The 14,731-nt window shown below is 40.9% G+C and overlaps 1 protein-coding gene across 16 annotated transcripts in view; it reads right to left on the reverse strand.

Moving 5' to 3' along the window:
• EPRS1 (glutamyl-prolyl-tRNA synthetase 1) overlaps positions 1-14,731 on the reverse strand; it is an 81,537-nt gene that overhangs the window by 32,318 nt on the left and 34,488 nt on the right. For all 16 annotated transcript variants that reach the window (XM_070055328.1, XM_070055326.1, XM_070055325.1 and 13 more), the window contains 5 exons: positions 8,393-8,503; positions 5,975-6,111; positions 4,260-4,467; positions 3,133-3,245; positions 160-277 (listed from right to left, as the gene is read on the reverse strand). In XM_070055328.1, coding sequence (XP_069911429.1) covers positions 160-277; positions 3,133-3,245; positions 4,260-4,467; positions 5,975-6,111; positions 8,393-8,503 — 687 coding nt within the window. The remainder of the gene's footprint in view (positions 1-159; positions 278-3,132; positions 3,246-4,259; positions 4,468-5,974; positions 6,112-8,392; positions 8,504-14,731) is intronic.

The following is a 14,731-nucleotide window of genomic DNA, read 5'->3' on the forward strand; positions in this document are numbered from 1 at the left end:
ATGCAAGTCAATGTGGACATGAAATAAACATGGTAGTAGCTTATCTGAGTCTAAAACTTGAGGGGAAAAATTATTTTCTTTCAATTTGTGTATTCTAAACATTAACAAAGATCATTGATCAAAGAATCAAAAACATATCTGTAAAAGTCAGTATTTTACCTCATTTTTTATGGTTTCTACTTTAGTCTTTTCCTTTGAGCCAGATGTTGGCATTTCCTTTGTATGTCCATCTGGAATGTATATCAAAACGCATGGGGCTTCTTTGCAACTATGCGGGCTAAAAAGAAAATGAAGGGACAAAAAAGTTTACTTGAACAAAATTAACAGTAATTAAAACTGAACTCTGAAATAAATTCCAAGGCACCGTTAGTGTCTTTTCAAAGTACAAATAAATAGTCCATTTTGAATATTCAAACCAGAGGCTGTTTAGAATAGTTTAAAAACAGTAACTACATAAAAACTGACAGGTCTTATTATTATAAACTTTCAGTTTGTGAACTTTCGTACACACAAACAACCTAACTCCAAGGCAGAAATATCTGATATGTCTGCCACCACAAACAGCATTAGAGGATATTAATGATATCACTTTTGATTTAAGGAAATGTATCCACATGCCACAGTGAATCTGCTTACAGAAGAATTTCTCCAAAGCATCTATAAGAATTTTTTTTTTAAAGATTTGTTTATTTTAAAGATGGAGTTGCAGAGAGGCAGAGCTAGAGAGCTCTTCCATCAGCTGATTCACTCCCAAATGACCATGATGGCCGGAGCTGGGCTGATCCGAAGCCAGGAGCTTCTTCCAGGGTTCCCACATGCATGCAGGGGTCCAAGCACTTGGGTCATCTTCCACTGCTTTCACAGGCACATTAGCAGGGAGCTGGATCAGAAGTGGAGCAGCTGGGACTCGAACTGGCGCCCATACAGGATGCCAATGTTGTAGGCAGTGGCTTAACCCACCACACTATAATGCTGGCTCCTGTAAGAATTTCTTAATTTAGGGGCCGGTGTTGTGACATAATGGGTAAAGTGACTATCCAATATGCCAGCATCTCATCTGGGTGCCAGTTTGTGTCCCGGCTGTTCCACTTCCAATCCAGCTCTCTGCCGGTGTGCCTGGAAAAGCAGTAGAAGATAGTTCAGGTTCTTCGGCCCCTATACCCATGTGAGAGACCTGGAAGAAGCTCCTGAATTGTGGCTTCAATCTGGGTTAGCCCTGGCCAATGCAGCCATTTGGTGAGTGTACCAGAGGATAGAAGATACCTCTTTCTGCTTCTCCCTCTCTGTAACTTTGTCTTTCAAATAAATAAAATCATTGTGTTTTTAAAAAAAAAGAGAAAGAAAATAATTTTTCAATTTGTGGCCCTCATTGTGATGCAGCCAGTTAGGTCAATGCCTGTGATGCTGGCATCCCACATGGATGCCAATTTGAGTCCTAGCTGCACCACTTGCAATTCAGTTCCCTGCTTATGTGCTTGGGAAGGTAGCAGAAGATGGTCCAAATCATTTTAGTACCCACATGAGAGTCCCAGATGGAGTTCCTAGCTCCTGGCTTCAGCCTGACCCAGAGCCAGTCATTTGGGGAGTGAACCACTGGATGGAAGATATCTCTCTCTCTCTCTCTCTCTCTCTCTAACTCTTCCTTTCAAATAAACAAATCTTAAAGAAAAGAAAAAAAAAAGAAAAGAAAAGAAAACCAGGGGCCAGCACTGTGGTGTAATGGGTTAACACCATGGCCTGAAGTGCCGGCATCCCATACGGGTGCCGGTTCTAGTCCCGGCTGCTCCACTTCCAATCCAGCTCTCTGCTATGGCCTGGGGAAGCACTAGAAGATGGCCCAAGTCCTTGGGCCCCTGCACCCACATAGGAGACCTGGAAGAAACTCCTGGCTCCTGGCTTCGGATTGGCGCAGCTCCAGCCGTTGCAGCCATTTGGGGAGTGAACCATCAGATGGAAGATTTCTCTCGCTCTGTGAAACTCTGCCTTTCAAATAAATAAATCTTTAAAAAAAAAATCTTCAATTTCAAAGGGTACAATAATTAGCAATAATTTGTTTGTGATACCAATAAGAAAAAGACTTCCGTGAATATTATAGTAAAAACTACAAAGTATACAGAGTAAGAGAAATAATTTAGAGACAGTAAGATCCTTTCTCCCATTATTTTTTAAGATTTATGGGCTGGCGCCATGGTGCAGTAGGTTAATCCTCTGCCTGCGGCACCGACAACCCACATGGGCACCGGTTCTAGTCCGGCTGCTTCACTTCCAATCCAGCTCTCTGCTATGGCCTGGGGAAGCAGTAGAAGATGGCCGAAGTCCTTGGGCCCCTGCACCCACATAGGAGACCTGGAAGAAGCTCCAACTCCTGGCTTCAGATCGGTGCAGCTCTGGCTGTTGCAGCCATTTGGGGAGTGAACCAACGGAAGGAAGACCTTTCTCTCTGTCTCTCTCACTGTCTGTAACTCTACTTCTCAAATAAAATAAATAAAAATCTTAAAAAAAATAAGATTTACCTATTTATCTGGAAGGCAGAGTGACAGAAAAGGAGAGACAGAGGGAGGTCTTCCAACTGCTGATTCATTCTCCAAATGCTGGCAACAGCTGAGGCTGGGCTAAGCCAAGGCCAGGAACTCCATCTGGGTCTCCCATGTGGGTGGCAGGGACTAAAGTACTCCAGCCATCATGTGTTGCCTCTCAGGAACACTATTACAAAGCTGAATTGGAAGCATTATAGCTGTGACTCAAACCAGACACTCTGGTATGGGATGAAGGTATCCCAAGTAGCGGCTTAATCTTCTGAATAACACCCACCTCCTCTTAAATATTTTTAATAGCTTTATTGAGCTAATTCACACCCCAAAAAATTACTCTTTGAAAGCATGTAATTCAGTGGCTATGTAAAAATGGGCAACCATAACCACCACACAACATTTCTGAGGCTGCAATGCATCCTATTGTTAGTTCAGGAATATCACTCATTAATTAAGTCTGAAATATTAAATACAGAACAAATCAAACTGAGCAGAAATTTGTCAGTTATAGGATTTTAGTGAAAGTGTTGAAATTCTAACCTGTTACTCACTGTGAGAACTGTAAGCACTTCTATGAAGATGTTCATTTATGTTTACTTACCTCACAGGTTCATAAGGTTGATCACAGATGAAGAATCCTCTTCTCTGGAGCTGAATAATGTCTCCTTTCTTCAGATCCTTAAGGCACGGGTCCCCTAGCATTAGTTCCTCACGCTAGGAAGATGACATCAGATCAAAACACATTTTTGCAAAATTAAAACCACTCTAAAATGCAGTTTTCCAGTAGCTGGAATATTTTCATTTTAAATAGATATGTTAAAAAATTTATTACTTGAGCACACAGCAAAACAGGGTAGTGTTAAAGTAAACGACAATTCAATTTGTCACATTCTTAGAAGTCAACCTTTATAAACTGACAGGCTTCAGGAAACCTTTTAAGCAACTTAAATGGCATTCCTGTGGAAACAGGTAATTTTCCCAACATACATATGTGAAATGCATGTAAGAGGCATGTAACAAAAAAAAGAAGCATGTAACGGACATAGTTGAAGGTAAACTAACATAGTGCTTAAGTGCAAGGACTACAAGGCCAGGATGCCTGGGTTCAAGCCCAGCTCTACTATTCATTATGTGTGCTCATACAAGTTCCTTAACCCCTTTTCACTATCACCTATTACTTATTACTTATTATCACCTATTACCTATTACAGACCTATTACTTCTATTACTTTTTTTTTTTTTTTTAATTTTTTTTGACAGGCAGAGTGGACAGTGAGAGAGAGAGACAGAGAGAGAAAGGTCTTCCTTTGCCATTGGTTCACCCTCCAATGGCCGCCGCTGCAGCCGGCGCACCGCGCTGATCCGATGGCAGGAGCCAGGAGCCAGGTGCTTTTCCTGGTCTCCCATGGGGTGCAGGGCCCAAGCACCTGGGCCATCCTCCACTGCACTCCCTGGCCACAGCAGAGAGCTGGCCTGGAAGAGGGGCAACCGGGACAGAATCCGGCGCCCCAACCGGGACTAGAACCCGGTATGCCGGCGCCGCAAGGCGGAGGATTAGCCTATTGACCCACGGCGCCGGCCCTCTATTACTTTTTAACATGTTTTTACTTAAATAAAATTCTATAGATCATTGCTATTTTATTATAAAAACTAGATCAAATTAATTTTGAAAGTTCAATGTAAGTTTCTACAATAGGAAAAGGTGAAATGTGGTTTCTTTCAGGTTACCTTACTGTTCTTGTTGACATACTGCTTAAAGTCCTCATCTTTTCCTAGTACTGGTTTTGTGATCAAGTGCTCATAGGTGACACAGATTGCTGGAACAGGAAGAGCATGTGCAGTCTCTGCGAGCCAAGTGATCTTAGTGGTTTTCTTGTAGTCCTTGTTCTCCAAATTTAATTTTGCATCAAGAGATACAATTTTTCCATCTGCGTTTCTAAAGAGAAAGTTAAAAAGTAATCAAAGAAAATATACTATACTTGTCAGCAATGCAAAAGAACTTTTCAATAAATGGATAAGGGATTTTCTCTGGAAAAATTCCCATTAGTGCTAGGACGTAGTAGGTAAAGCCACTGCCTGAGGTGCTGGCAACCATATGGGTGCTAATTCGAGTCCTGACTGCTCCATTTTTGATCCAGCTTCCTCAGCTTCCTGCTAATGCGCCTGGGAAAGCAATGGAACATGGCCCCAAGAACCTGGGCCCCTGCACCTATGTGGGAGACCAGAAAAAGTTCCCGGCAACAGGCTTTGACCTGGCTCAGTCTTGGCCATTGCAGCCATTTTGGGAATGAACCAGCAGTTGGAAGATGTCTCTGTCTCTCTTCTTCTGTGTATTTCTGCATTTCAAATAAATCAATAAATATTTTTTAGAAAATCCAAGTATTTAGTTGAGCTTCTAATATGTGCTAGATGTGTGTAAGACATAATCTATGTTATCAAGATACTAATGAGGATGCACTGGAGAAGAAATACAAATATATCTGATGAAGAATATGAACATACTTATTATTTAGTCACCTCCACTAAGCATTATAAAATATGAAATACTGTATTTAAAAAACATCTAACAAATACAATCATAAAGATTTACTATACAATTAAAATTTCAATTTACACAAATTCATCTCAAGCATACTATATGTCACAAATAACTTGGAAATCAAAATATATACGCACACTCCAGTAATTAGAAAGCCAAATTCATCATTAACCAATCAACTTTAAGGATTTTAGGATAAAGACTAAATTCTATTTATATGTACACAAATTCTATCCAAAGGATACTTCTATCAGGGAAACCATTTAACAAAAAAATTACGAAAACTAGGGGTATCAGGGCCGGTGCTGTGGTACAGTGGGTTAATGCCCTGGCCTGAAGCGCTGGCATCCCATATGGGTGCCGGTTCGAGATCCGGTTGCACCACTTCTGATCCAGCTCTCTGCTATGGCCTGGGAAAGCAGTGGAAGACGGCCCAAGTCCTTGGGCCCCTGCACCCACGTGGGAGACCAGGAGGAAGCTCCTGGTTCCTGGCATTGGATCGACGCAGCTTTGGTCGGTGCAGTCAATTGGGGAGTGAACCATCGGATGGAAGACCTCTCTCTCTCTCTCTTCCTCTCCTCTCTCTGTGTGACTCTGACTTTCAAATAAATATATAAATCTTTAAAAAAAAAAAAAAAACAAAAACAAAAAAACTAGGGGTATCAGAATCAGAATCATTTCTGACATCTAGACACAGAAATTCTCTACATTACACCCTGATAATCTATTACTAAACTGGAACATATGTGGAAAAAACTTAATTTGTGCCCAGCATTTGCAGTATATATATCTAGGCAGATTTACTAGTCTGCAACATGAATAGTTCTGGATTAAGTAATGTTTAGTAAGTAAATAAACATAAAAGACTTCTCTTTCATGTTTATTTGAAAATAAAATAACTTACTTATGTATTTTAGTAATGTTGATGTTGCCCCAGTTGATAAACGTAACCATTTCCCCCTCTGACAAAGTCTCTGCATCAGCACCTTCAATGAAAATTTTGGGGCTGTACCACACAGGCTTCAAGCCTACATCAGGATTCTGGTAGGAAAAAGAAAAGGACAGTATTGGTGGAATCCAGTATGCAAATCTATTGCCTCATTCACTTTACTTTTTAACCAAAGAAAAGCTGTCTGCACTGATATACCATTAACAATTCAGTGCTGTATTAGGAAGAAAATGTTTTGCTTTTCCTCCACTGTTTTAATGCACAGGTTTTCCTAATTTTGTTCTTAGCATTTAAACACTACAAGCTTGTTATAAAAATAGTTACACTGGCCACAGTGTAGAAATCACTAGTTTGAAGCCCTGCTCTGTGACAACATTAACAATATTTATGAAGTTAGATATGTTAGCCTGCCCCTAAGATGATATCCAGCTTAAAATAATCATTGACTGATTTGGAGGTTAAGATCATATTATTTATAATTACTCTCTCTAACCAGAATCTGCTTTGCTACCTTCAGAATCTCACTGTTTTTAGAGAAAACAGAAAATAACATCATCCCTGAGCACTTGGGACAGAACACCATGGGGCAACAGATACAACCTTAGGAGGAAACCAGAATGCTTTGATATTACAGAAGGCAAATTTTAAAGAAAGGCTTCTATAAATTCATAGCTAAGACAAATTTTCTGCCTTCCAAGTGTGTAGTGTTTAAAAAAAAGTTAGGGGGAATAAAAAGAATGCTGTCTTTGTTAAATTTCAGTTTTTGTTTGGCAGAATTCACATAAAAAATGTGCAACTAGACAAGAGGAAGTAACTTAAACACTATGTGTTTAATAGTTTTCCAGTGAATGTACAAAGACATTTGAGAAAACTCAGTATCTAATAAAAACTATTATAACAGGCTCAGAAAAGAATATTGGCAGGCTAAAGAGAAAATACTTTGAGGGAAATGTTAAAAATGAAAATTCACAGATCAAATTCAATAATCCGGGGCCTGCGTTGTGGTTTAGCAGGTAAAGCTGCTGCCTGCAAACAGACATCCCATATGGGCACCTGTTTGAGCCCCCAGCTGCTCCACTTCCAGCTCCCTACTAGTGAGCCTAGGAAGGCTCAAGTTCTTGGATCCCTGCACCCACATGGAAGAAGATCCTGGTTCCTGGCTTTAGCCTGGTCCAGCCCCAGCCACTGCGGCCATCTGGCGAGTGAACCAATAGATGGAGGATCTCTCTCTCAATCTCTCACTCTCTTCCCCCCCCCCCCCCCATAATTCTAACTTTCAAATAAATTAACAAAATCTTTAAAAAAGAAAGAAAGAAAGACATTAACTGGGACTACCGCATCCTATGTCAGAGTGACTGGGTTCAAGTCACAGCTCTACTCTCAATTCCAGCTTCCTGCTAATGTGCATCCTGGGAGGCAGGAGGTGATGGTTCAAGTGTTTGTGTTCCTGCTACCCACATGGGAGACCTGAATTGGCTCCTGGCTCATCCTAAGCCCAACCTTTGGGCCATTGCAGGCATCTGGGGAGTGAATCAGTGGATGGGTACTCTGTCTACCTGTTATCATAAATAAACATCTTTTATAAAGTGATCTCCCTAATCAATTATACCTTGCTTACTCAGAGGGCACTATTTAGTAATTAAATTTAAGCTATCTGGGGCCAGTGCTGTGGAATAACGGTAAAGTCGCCGCCTGCAGTGCCAACATTCCATATGGGTAATGGTTCGAGTCCCAGCTGCTCCACTTCCGATCCAGCTCTCTGCTATGGCCTAGGAAAGCAGTAGAGGATGGCCCAACTACTTGGGCCCCTGCACCCATGTGAGAAGCTCCAGGCTCCTGGCTTCGGATCAGCCTAGCTCTGGCTGTTGTGGCCATTTGGGGAGAGAATCAGCTGATGGAAGACCTCTCTCTCTCTCTCTGCCTCTCCTTCTCTCTCTGTGTAACTCTGACTTTCAAATAAATAAATAAATAAATCTTTAAAAAAAAAAAAGACTCCAATGTTTTGATGTAAAAAAAAAAGTGAATAATTTGGTTAACAAAGAATGCACCTCATCTTCCACACAAAGACAAGCTCAGTATACTTGTATGGAAGGACTCCAGGAAGACATAAATTCTCTCAACATGCTAAATGCAATGTCCACAGAATAAAAATGGCTAAAATTTGATTGTTACCATTCTCTACAAAGTGCTGTGGATTATTACTAAATTTCTTCAGCAAGAAATACTTCAATTGGTTTCAAATTCTGACAAACAATGTTAAAAGAAAATGATCCTCAAATCACACTACTGCCATTAAAAGCACATTTCTCCTCATTATCTTGCTTGCTCCTTCTTTTAACAAAGAGAAAAACATTAGTGAAACTGTAGGGTAACCTTCGGGTGTTTGGAGACTTCTTTCATCTCCTCCTGAGCTTCAGGGACATTCACTGAAACTACTTCTTTCTTCAGTAATGCTACATATCGTGGAGCCACAGGGTCAATAACCTGCAACAAACAAATCCTTGTATTAAAACACTGTAGAATTTTTTTTAAAAAATCACAAATAAATAAGTAACAACACAGGAATACTAACTGGTTTTCTTTGTTACTGCATTTACTAATTGGTTTATCTGTTAACTTTTCTCTAATATTTAGCTATCAAGTAGAAAAAAAAGCAATTATAAACAAAGACTATATATAGGATTTAGAGTTCATTCACAAGAATAACTACTGGAGGGGCCAACGCCATGGCATGGTAAATTAATCCTCCACCTGTGGCGCTGGCACCCCTTATGGGCACCGGTTCTAGTCCCGGCTGCTCCACTTCTAGTCCCGCTCTCTGCTATGGCCTGGGAAAGCAGTGGAAGATGGCCCAAGTCCTTGGGCCCCTGCACCCACGTAGGAGACCAGGAAGAAGCTCCTGGCTCCTGGCTACGGGTCAGCACAGCTGCGGCCGTTGCGGCCAATTAGAGAGTGAACCAACGGAAGGAAGACCTTTCTCTCTGTCTCTCCCTCTCACTGTCTGTAACTCTACCTCTCAAATAAAAAAAAAAAAAAAAAAAAAAAGAATAACTACTGGTAATAAAAAAAAAGATTAACTAGTGGTAGTTGAAAGAAAGCAATTAAAGTGTAATATTAGAAGGACTTTGAAAATACTTTTTAAATTGGGTACTAGAAGGTGAAAAAAAATTACACTATCAGGTTATAATTAATCCTACAAGTAAATATGATGCTCAATTTTGTACTGTTGAAGAAATGCAGTTTAAGAGACTATAGATATTTGTGTTTCAGTGTAGTTCAGTGTTAGGTAGCATAACTCGATCAAAAGCAGAACAGCATTAGGTCACTATAATAAGGCAAGTTTGTAGATTAGAAGTTTAAGCAAGATATTTCTATTGGCTTACATGCCATATATATATGTATATATATAGATACCAAGGTATTCTGATTTCTAGCAAGGGCCTGTACATACTGATAATCAGTAAATATATGCAGATTAACTGAATGAATGATTATGCTCATTATCTGTTAACCTAATCTACCTCTACAAGCACAGTAGCATACCCTTCTGAGGCTCATCTATTTTTCTCAATTCATGTTCAAATTAAAATTATCCATGACAACCAATCACAAGAGCAGTGTTTACACAACACATAAAGCATATGGGAGAAAAATGTAGATAACAGCACACAATGTAGAGCCAAATAGCTAAGTAAAGTAGTAGAAGCAATTTTTTTCATTAGGGAACAGTGGTGTTGGCTAATTAAACTTGGCTGGCTTTGTTTTATTTTGCATTTTCTGTTATTATCATTGTTAAGTTGGGTATTCTGTTTACTTTGAGGGTATCTTCTTTCTGAAAAGAATGACATTGTCTGGAAATTTTGAATGACTTCAGGGAAAAAGAAATCCTCAGAGGGTCACTCATGCTAAGTTTGGAAAACTAATTTTTCTTTTTTTTTTTTTTTTTTTTGGACAGGCAGAGTGGACAGTGAGAGAGAGAGACAGAGAGAAAGGTCTTCCTTTTGCCGTTGGTTCACCCTCCAATGGCCGCCGCGGCCGGCGCACCGCGCCGATCCGGTGGCAGGAGCCAGGAGCCAGGTGCTTTTTCCTGGTCTCCCATGGGGTGCAGGATCCAAGCACCTGGGCCATCCTCCACTGCACTCCTGGGCCACAGCAGAGGGCTGGCCTGGAAGAGGGGCAACCGGGACAGAATCCGGCGCCCCGACCGGGACTAGAACCCGGTGTGCCGGCGCCGCTGGGCGGAGGATTAGCCTAGTGAGCCGCGGCGCCGGCCAAGGAAAACTAATTTTTCTTGTCTGCTACTCCTCATCCGCTTCTATTTCATACTAATTCAGCACCAGCTTCTCTCTAAATTTACTGTTTCATTCTTTCCTTTGCTTAAAGATCACTCACCAGTTAAGGGTTCTTTCTTTCAGCTTCTACTAGGCTATAATGATCAAAGATTTAATTTGCAATTACTCAGTTTGGTATTTAAACCAGTGAGATGAAATTTCTTTAAAGAAGCTAAAACATGACAATCCTATCTGAGACACTTATTAGTTCATTGCAGCTCTGCAGACTATTTCCCACAGGTGATTAACTAGAGTAAAAACTTGGAGAAACTATTGCACAGATTCTAAGGACACTTAATCCTAAGGAATTATCATTCCAATGATCTAAAGCCAAATCTGGAAATCTGTTCTTAGTGAGCACTCCACAAGATGGGTAGGATCAGGCCAGTATGGGAAACCTTGGATGGAAAACTTTTAAACTCCTTTAAGTTCTAAATTTGTACAATTCTAAAAGTCTCTGTTTGGATGGTTTTCAAATTATTCCAAAGGCTAAGGATTTCAAAGAGGTGACACAGTAGGCATGAGGCAGAGAGAGAAGGAATTGGATGGAATGGAGTAGACCTTCCCCCATAACACACATGATCAGAACAAGTACACTTTTGTCTAATTCACTGGGACTTACTATAAAAATTTTCAGTGGAAGACTCCCTCCCTATCTGGGGGTAGAGAGAAAGTTTCTACTCTCCACATATTTTCTCTTACTCACCTGGGGCAGATGCAAGGGAGCTTGGATGAGAATTGGGGAAAACTGTTATCTGACTACTGAAATACTGGCATAAATTAAAAATTAAATCAGTAACACAAAGGTTGATGGAGACAAATAACAGCTCCTGAAACAAATACCTTATAGCTATGTCTTTTCTGCCTTTATTAAAAAGTTTAAATCTTTTTTTTTTTTTTTTTTTGACAGGCAGAGTGGACAGTGAGAGAGAGAGACAGAGAGAAAGGTCTTCCTTTTTGGCGTTGGTTCACCCTCCAATGGCCGCCACGGCCGGCGCGCTGCTGCCGGCGCACCGAGCTGATCCGATAGCAGGAGCAGGTGCTTCTCCTGGTCTCCCATGGGGTGCAGGGCCCAAGCACTTGGGCCATCCTCCACTGCACTCCCGGGCCACAGCAGAGAGCTGGCCTAGAAGAGGGGCAACCGGGAAAGAATCCGGCACCCCGACCGGGACTAGAACCCGGTGTGCCAGTGCTGCAAGGCGGAAGATTAGCCTAGTGAGCCGCGGCGCTGGCCAAAAAGTTTAAATCTTAACACTTATGTAAAATCAAGAATAAAATTAGCAAGGCTAATCAAAATGAGCCCTTGAAATGTCTACTAGTATCAAATAAATTATTTTTAATGGAACTGGATATATTTCATTCAACTATGATACAGAAAAATTATGTACTAGTTTCCTGTCAAGCTGAATAGTTAGGCTAAGAAAAAGAAAAATCAGAGTATGTTTAGAGAAACATTGAGATTACTAACTACCACAGAGCTCCCTGTCCCCTGCATCTTTTCTCACATCTTTTTTCTTTTAAGAAGATTTATTTATTCATTTGAAAATTCAGAGTTACAGAGAGGCAGAGGCAGAGGCAGAGGCAGAGAGAAGTCTTCCATCCTCTGGTTTACTCCTCAAATGGCTACAATGGCCAGAGCTGGATAACTGTATAGTCTTTAGATTTGGGAATTTTTTGTTATTGTCTCTTTGAATATACTTCTTTTTTTTTTTTTAAGATTTATTTATTTGAAAGGCAGAATTACAGAAAGGCAGAGGCAGAGGGTGAGGGAGAGACAGAGACAGAGTGGCCTTCTATCCACTAGTTCGCTCCCCAAACAGCCACAACGGCTGGAGCTAGGCCGATCCGAAGCCAGGAGCCAGGAAATTCTTCCAGGTGTCCCATGCGGGTACAGGAGCCCAAGGACTAGGGCTATCTTCCACTGCTTTCCCAAGCCATAGCAGAGCTAGATCGGAGGAGGAGCAGACAGATAATGAACCAGTGCCCTTACTACAGGTGGTGGCTTACCCACAACACCACATCGCTGGAGCATCATATCTTATCTTTACCATATATAATTCACTCAGAAGATAAGGCTCTGTCTCCAAAAAAGCATATAAAAAACTCCAGCTAATTTTGAAATAGAAGCTGTTTTTAAAAATGCTGAGTTAGCAAGAATTGGAGGGAGCCCAAAGAATAATGGTTGATTTTTGCCTTTAAGCTTATTTCATAATGCCACGGCACTCACTAAATTTAGTTCACAGACAGCTCACTTAAATTTTATCTGCTTATAAAGAACAAGCAAGCTAGAAAATAACTAAGCATTAGTTAGAGACTGCTGTGACATGAAGTCTACATAACAGTCCGTACCTCTGGGGTAGGAAAGGGTATGTTTCAGTGTAGGAAGCCATCAGGAAGGCCAACAATATAAATAGAAAGTACATGACCAGATTTTCACTTTCACTACCAATGAAACTTAAACATGATTCTATATTTTGTTGTTTTCTGCCTATTTTGTGTTTTATTGACTTCACAGTAAAGAACATGGAACGCTTCCCAAATTTGCATGTCATCTGGGGCTGGGATCACACTAATAATCTTCTCTGCATCACTCCAGTTTCACTATGTGGGCAGCTGAAACCAGCACAGGTTCTGCTTTTAAGATGGTGTTTAAAGATTAAAGAATCCACAGACACCAGGATAAACAAAGCAGATTCAAAATGCTCATCTCCTTTCACTCACTCCCAAATCTCCTCTAAAACAATATGAGAGGTATTGTTTTGTTTAAGGGCACAAACCAAGAAGGATTAACAGAAAGGAAAGAAGACAACATTAAAATCTAGAAGCTGAAAAACAAATGGAAATATCCCCTTCTCCATGCCACATCATCAGGCAACTGCCCCTCCTCTCAACAAAGATAGAAGTTCACTCTGTGAAAAGGAGGGGGCAGCAAAAGAGCTGAAGGTAAGGGTACTGCCCTGAAGACAAGGAGAGCAATGAATGTATGACATTAGATGTCAAAGCCCTCAGCCGTCTTTCTGCACTCAGCTCCAGAGCCCTGGCAGCCAGGCCTTTTTACTTCAGGCAGGTGACAGAAGGCACCCTCCTAGAAAACTGTCTATTCCAACAGACAAGATACAAAGGTCCTGACAAGGAGGTTCTCCAACTAACCAACCCAGCCAGATCATCCGCAGAAACACATGCAGCTGACAATCCCAACCCTTACCCTTAGGGCTGCCAATCACTCCTCAGTCTCCCACATTAAACACAAACAAATAACTAAGCTAATAAGTTAACTGAGAAATGTCTTTGAAATGAAAGAAACAAACCAAAATAACAACTGGAGGAAAGAGAATCTACAAATGGGGGGGGGGGGCATTATTATTAAAATCATGGTGTTGTAGCGTGGAGGATAAAGCTGCTGCCTGTGATGTTGGCATCCTATATGGGCGCCAGTTTGTGTCCTGACTACTCCAACTTCCAATCCTCCCTGCTAATGGCCTGGGAGAAGCTGCGGGAGATAGCCCAAGTGTTTGAGCCCCTGCTGTCCATGTGGGAAACCCAAATGAAGCTCTTGGCTTTGGTCTGTCGCAGTGCTAGCCAAAGCAGTCATCCAAGTAGTGAACCAGTAGATGGAAGCTCTCTGTCTCTCCCTCTTTCTCTGCAACTCTTACAAAATAAATAAATAAATAAATATTAAAAAGAAATCATGAAATATAAATAGGAAATTATTTTGGAAACTCAGAGAACAAGAGAAACCTTGGAAATGTGATAGCATAAATAAGAAACTCAAATGAAGGGTGGGAAGTTGACCAGCTCTACCAGAAAGCAGGGACAAAAGACAAGATGGAACGTGAAAGAGAAAATACAATTAGAAAACCAGTCCAGTAGCCCCAACATCTTCACAGGAAGCGTTCCTGTGAGATAAAGAAAACAAAGTAGAGAAAAAAACAAAGAAAAAGAATGAATTCAGGAAAAATTTTCCAGAACCAAAGAAACGAGTTTCCAGATGAAACGACAAGTATTTCTAATGGATATGGATGAAAATACACCTAACATCAATGTACATCACCTTGAAATTTCAAAGTAAAAAAGTCACATACAAGGTCTCAAAAATCTTCATTCTGGGCTCCCCTTCTCAGGGTATTATCAGAGGATACAGTACAGGAAAGCAACAAGGTAATAAAACAGAAGGAAGCAGACAATCCCCCAACCAGGACAATGATGAAGAGACCTGGGTACACAGCTGTGGAAACCAAGAAGCCCAGTCTAGATCAGATGAGGGCGAACAGCTCCCACAGAAGAGTGTCCAAGACAAAACTGAAGGAACACCTGAGGCATCTGAGCAACTTGGCAGAAAATTTAGACAACCTGTGGAGAGTCTGAGACAGAATTAGAAGAG

This window comes from Oryctolagus cuniculus, chromosome 13 (assembly GCF_964237555.1).
Source record: "Oryctolagus cuniculus chromosome 13, mOryCun1.1, whole genome shotgun sequence".
NCBI classification, from domain to species: Eukaryota; Metazoa; Chordata; class Mammalia; order Lagomorpha; family Leporidae; genus Oryctolagus; species Oryctolagus cuniculus.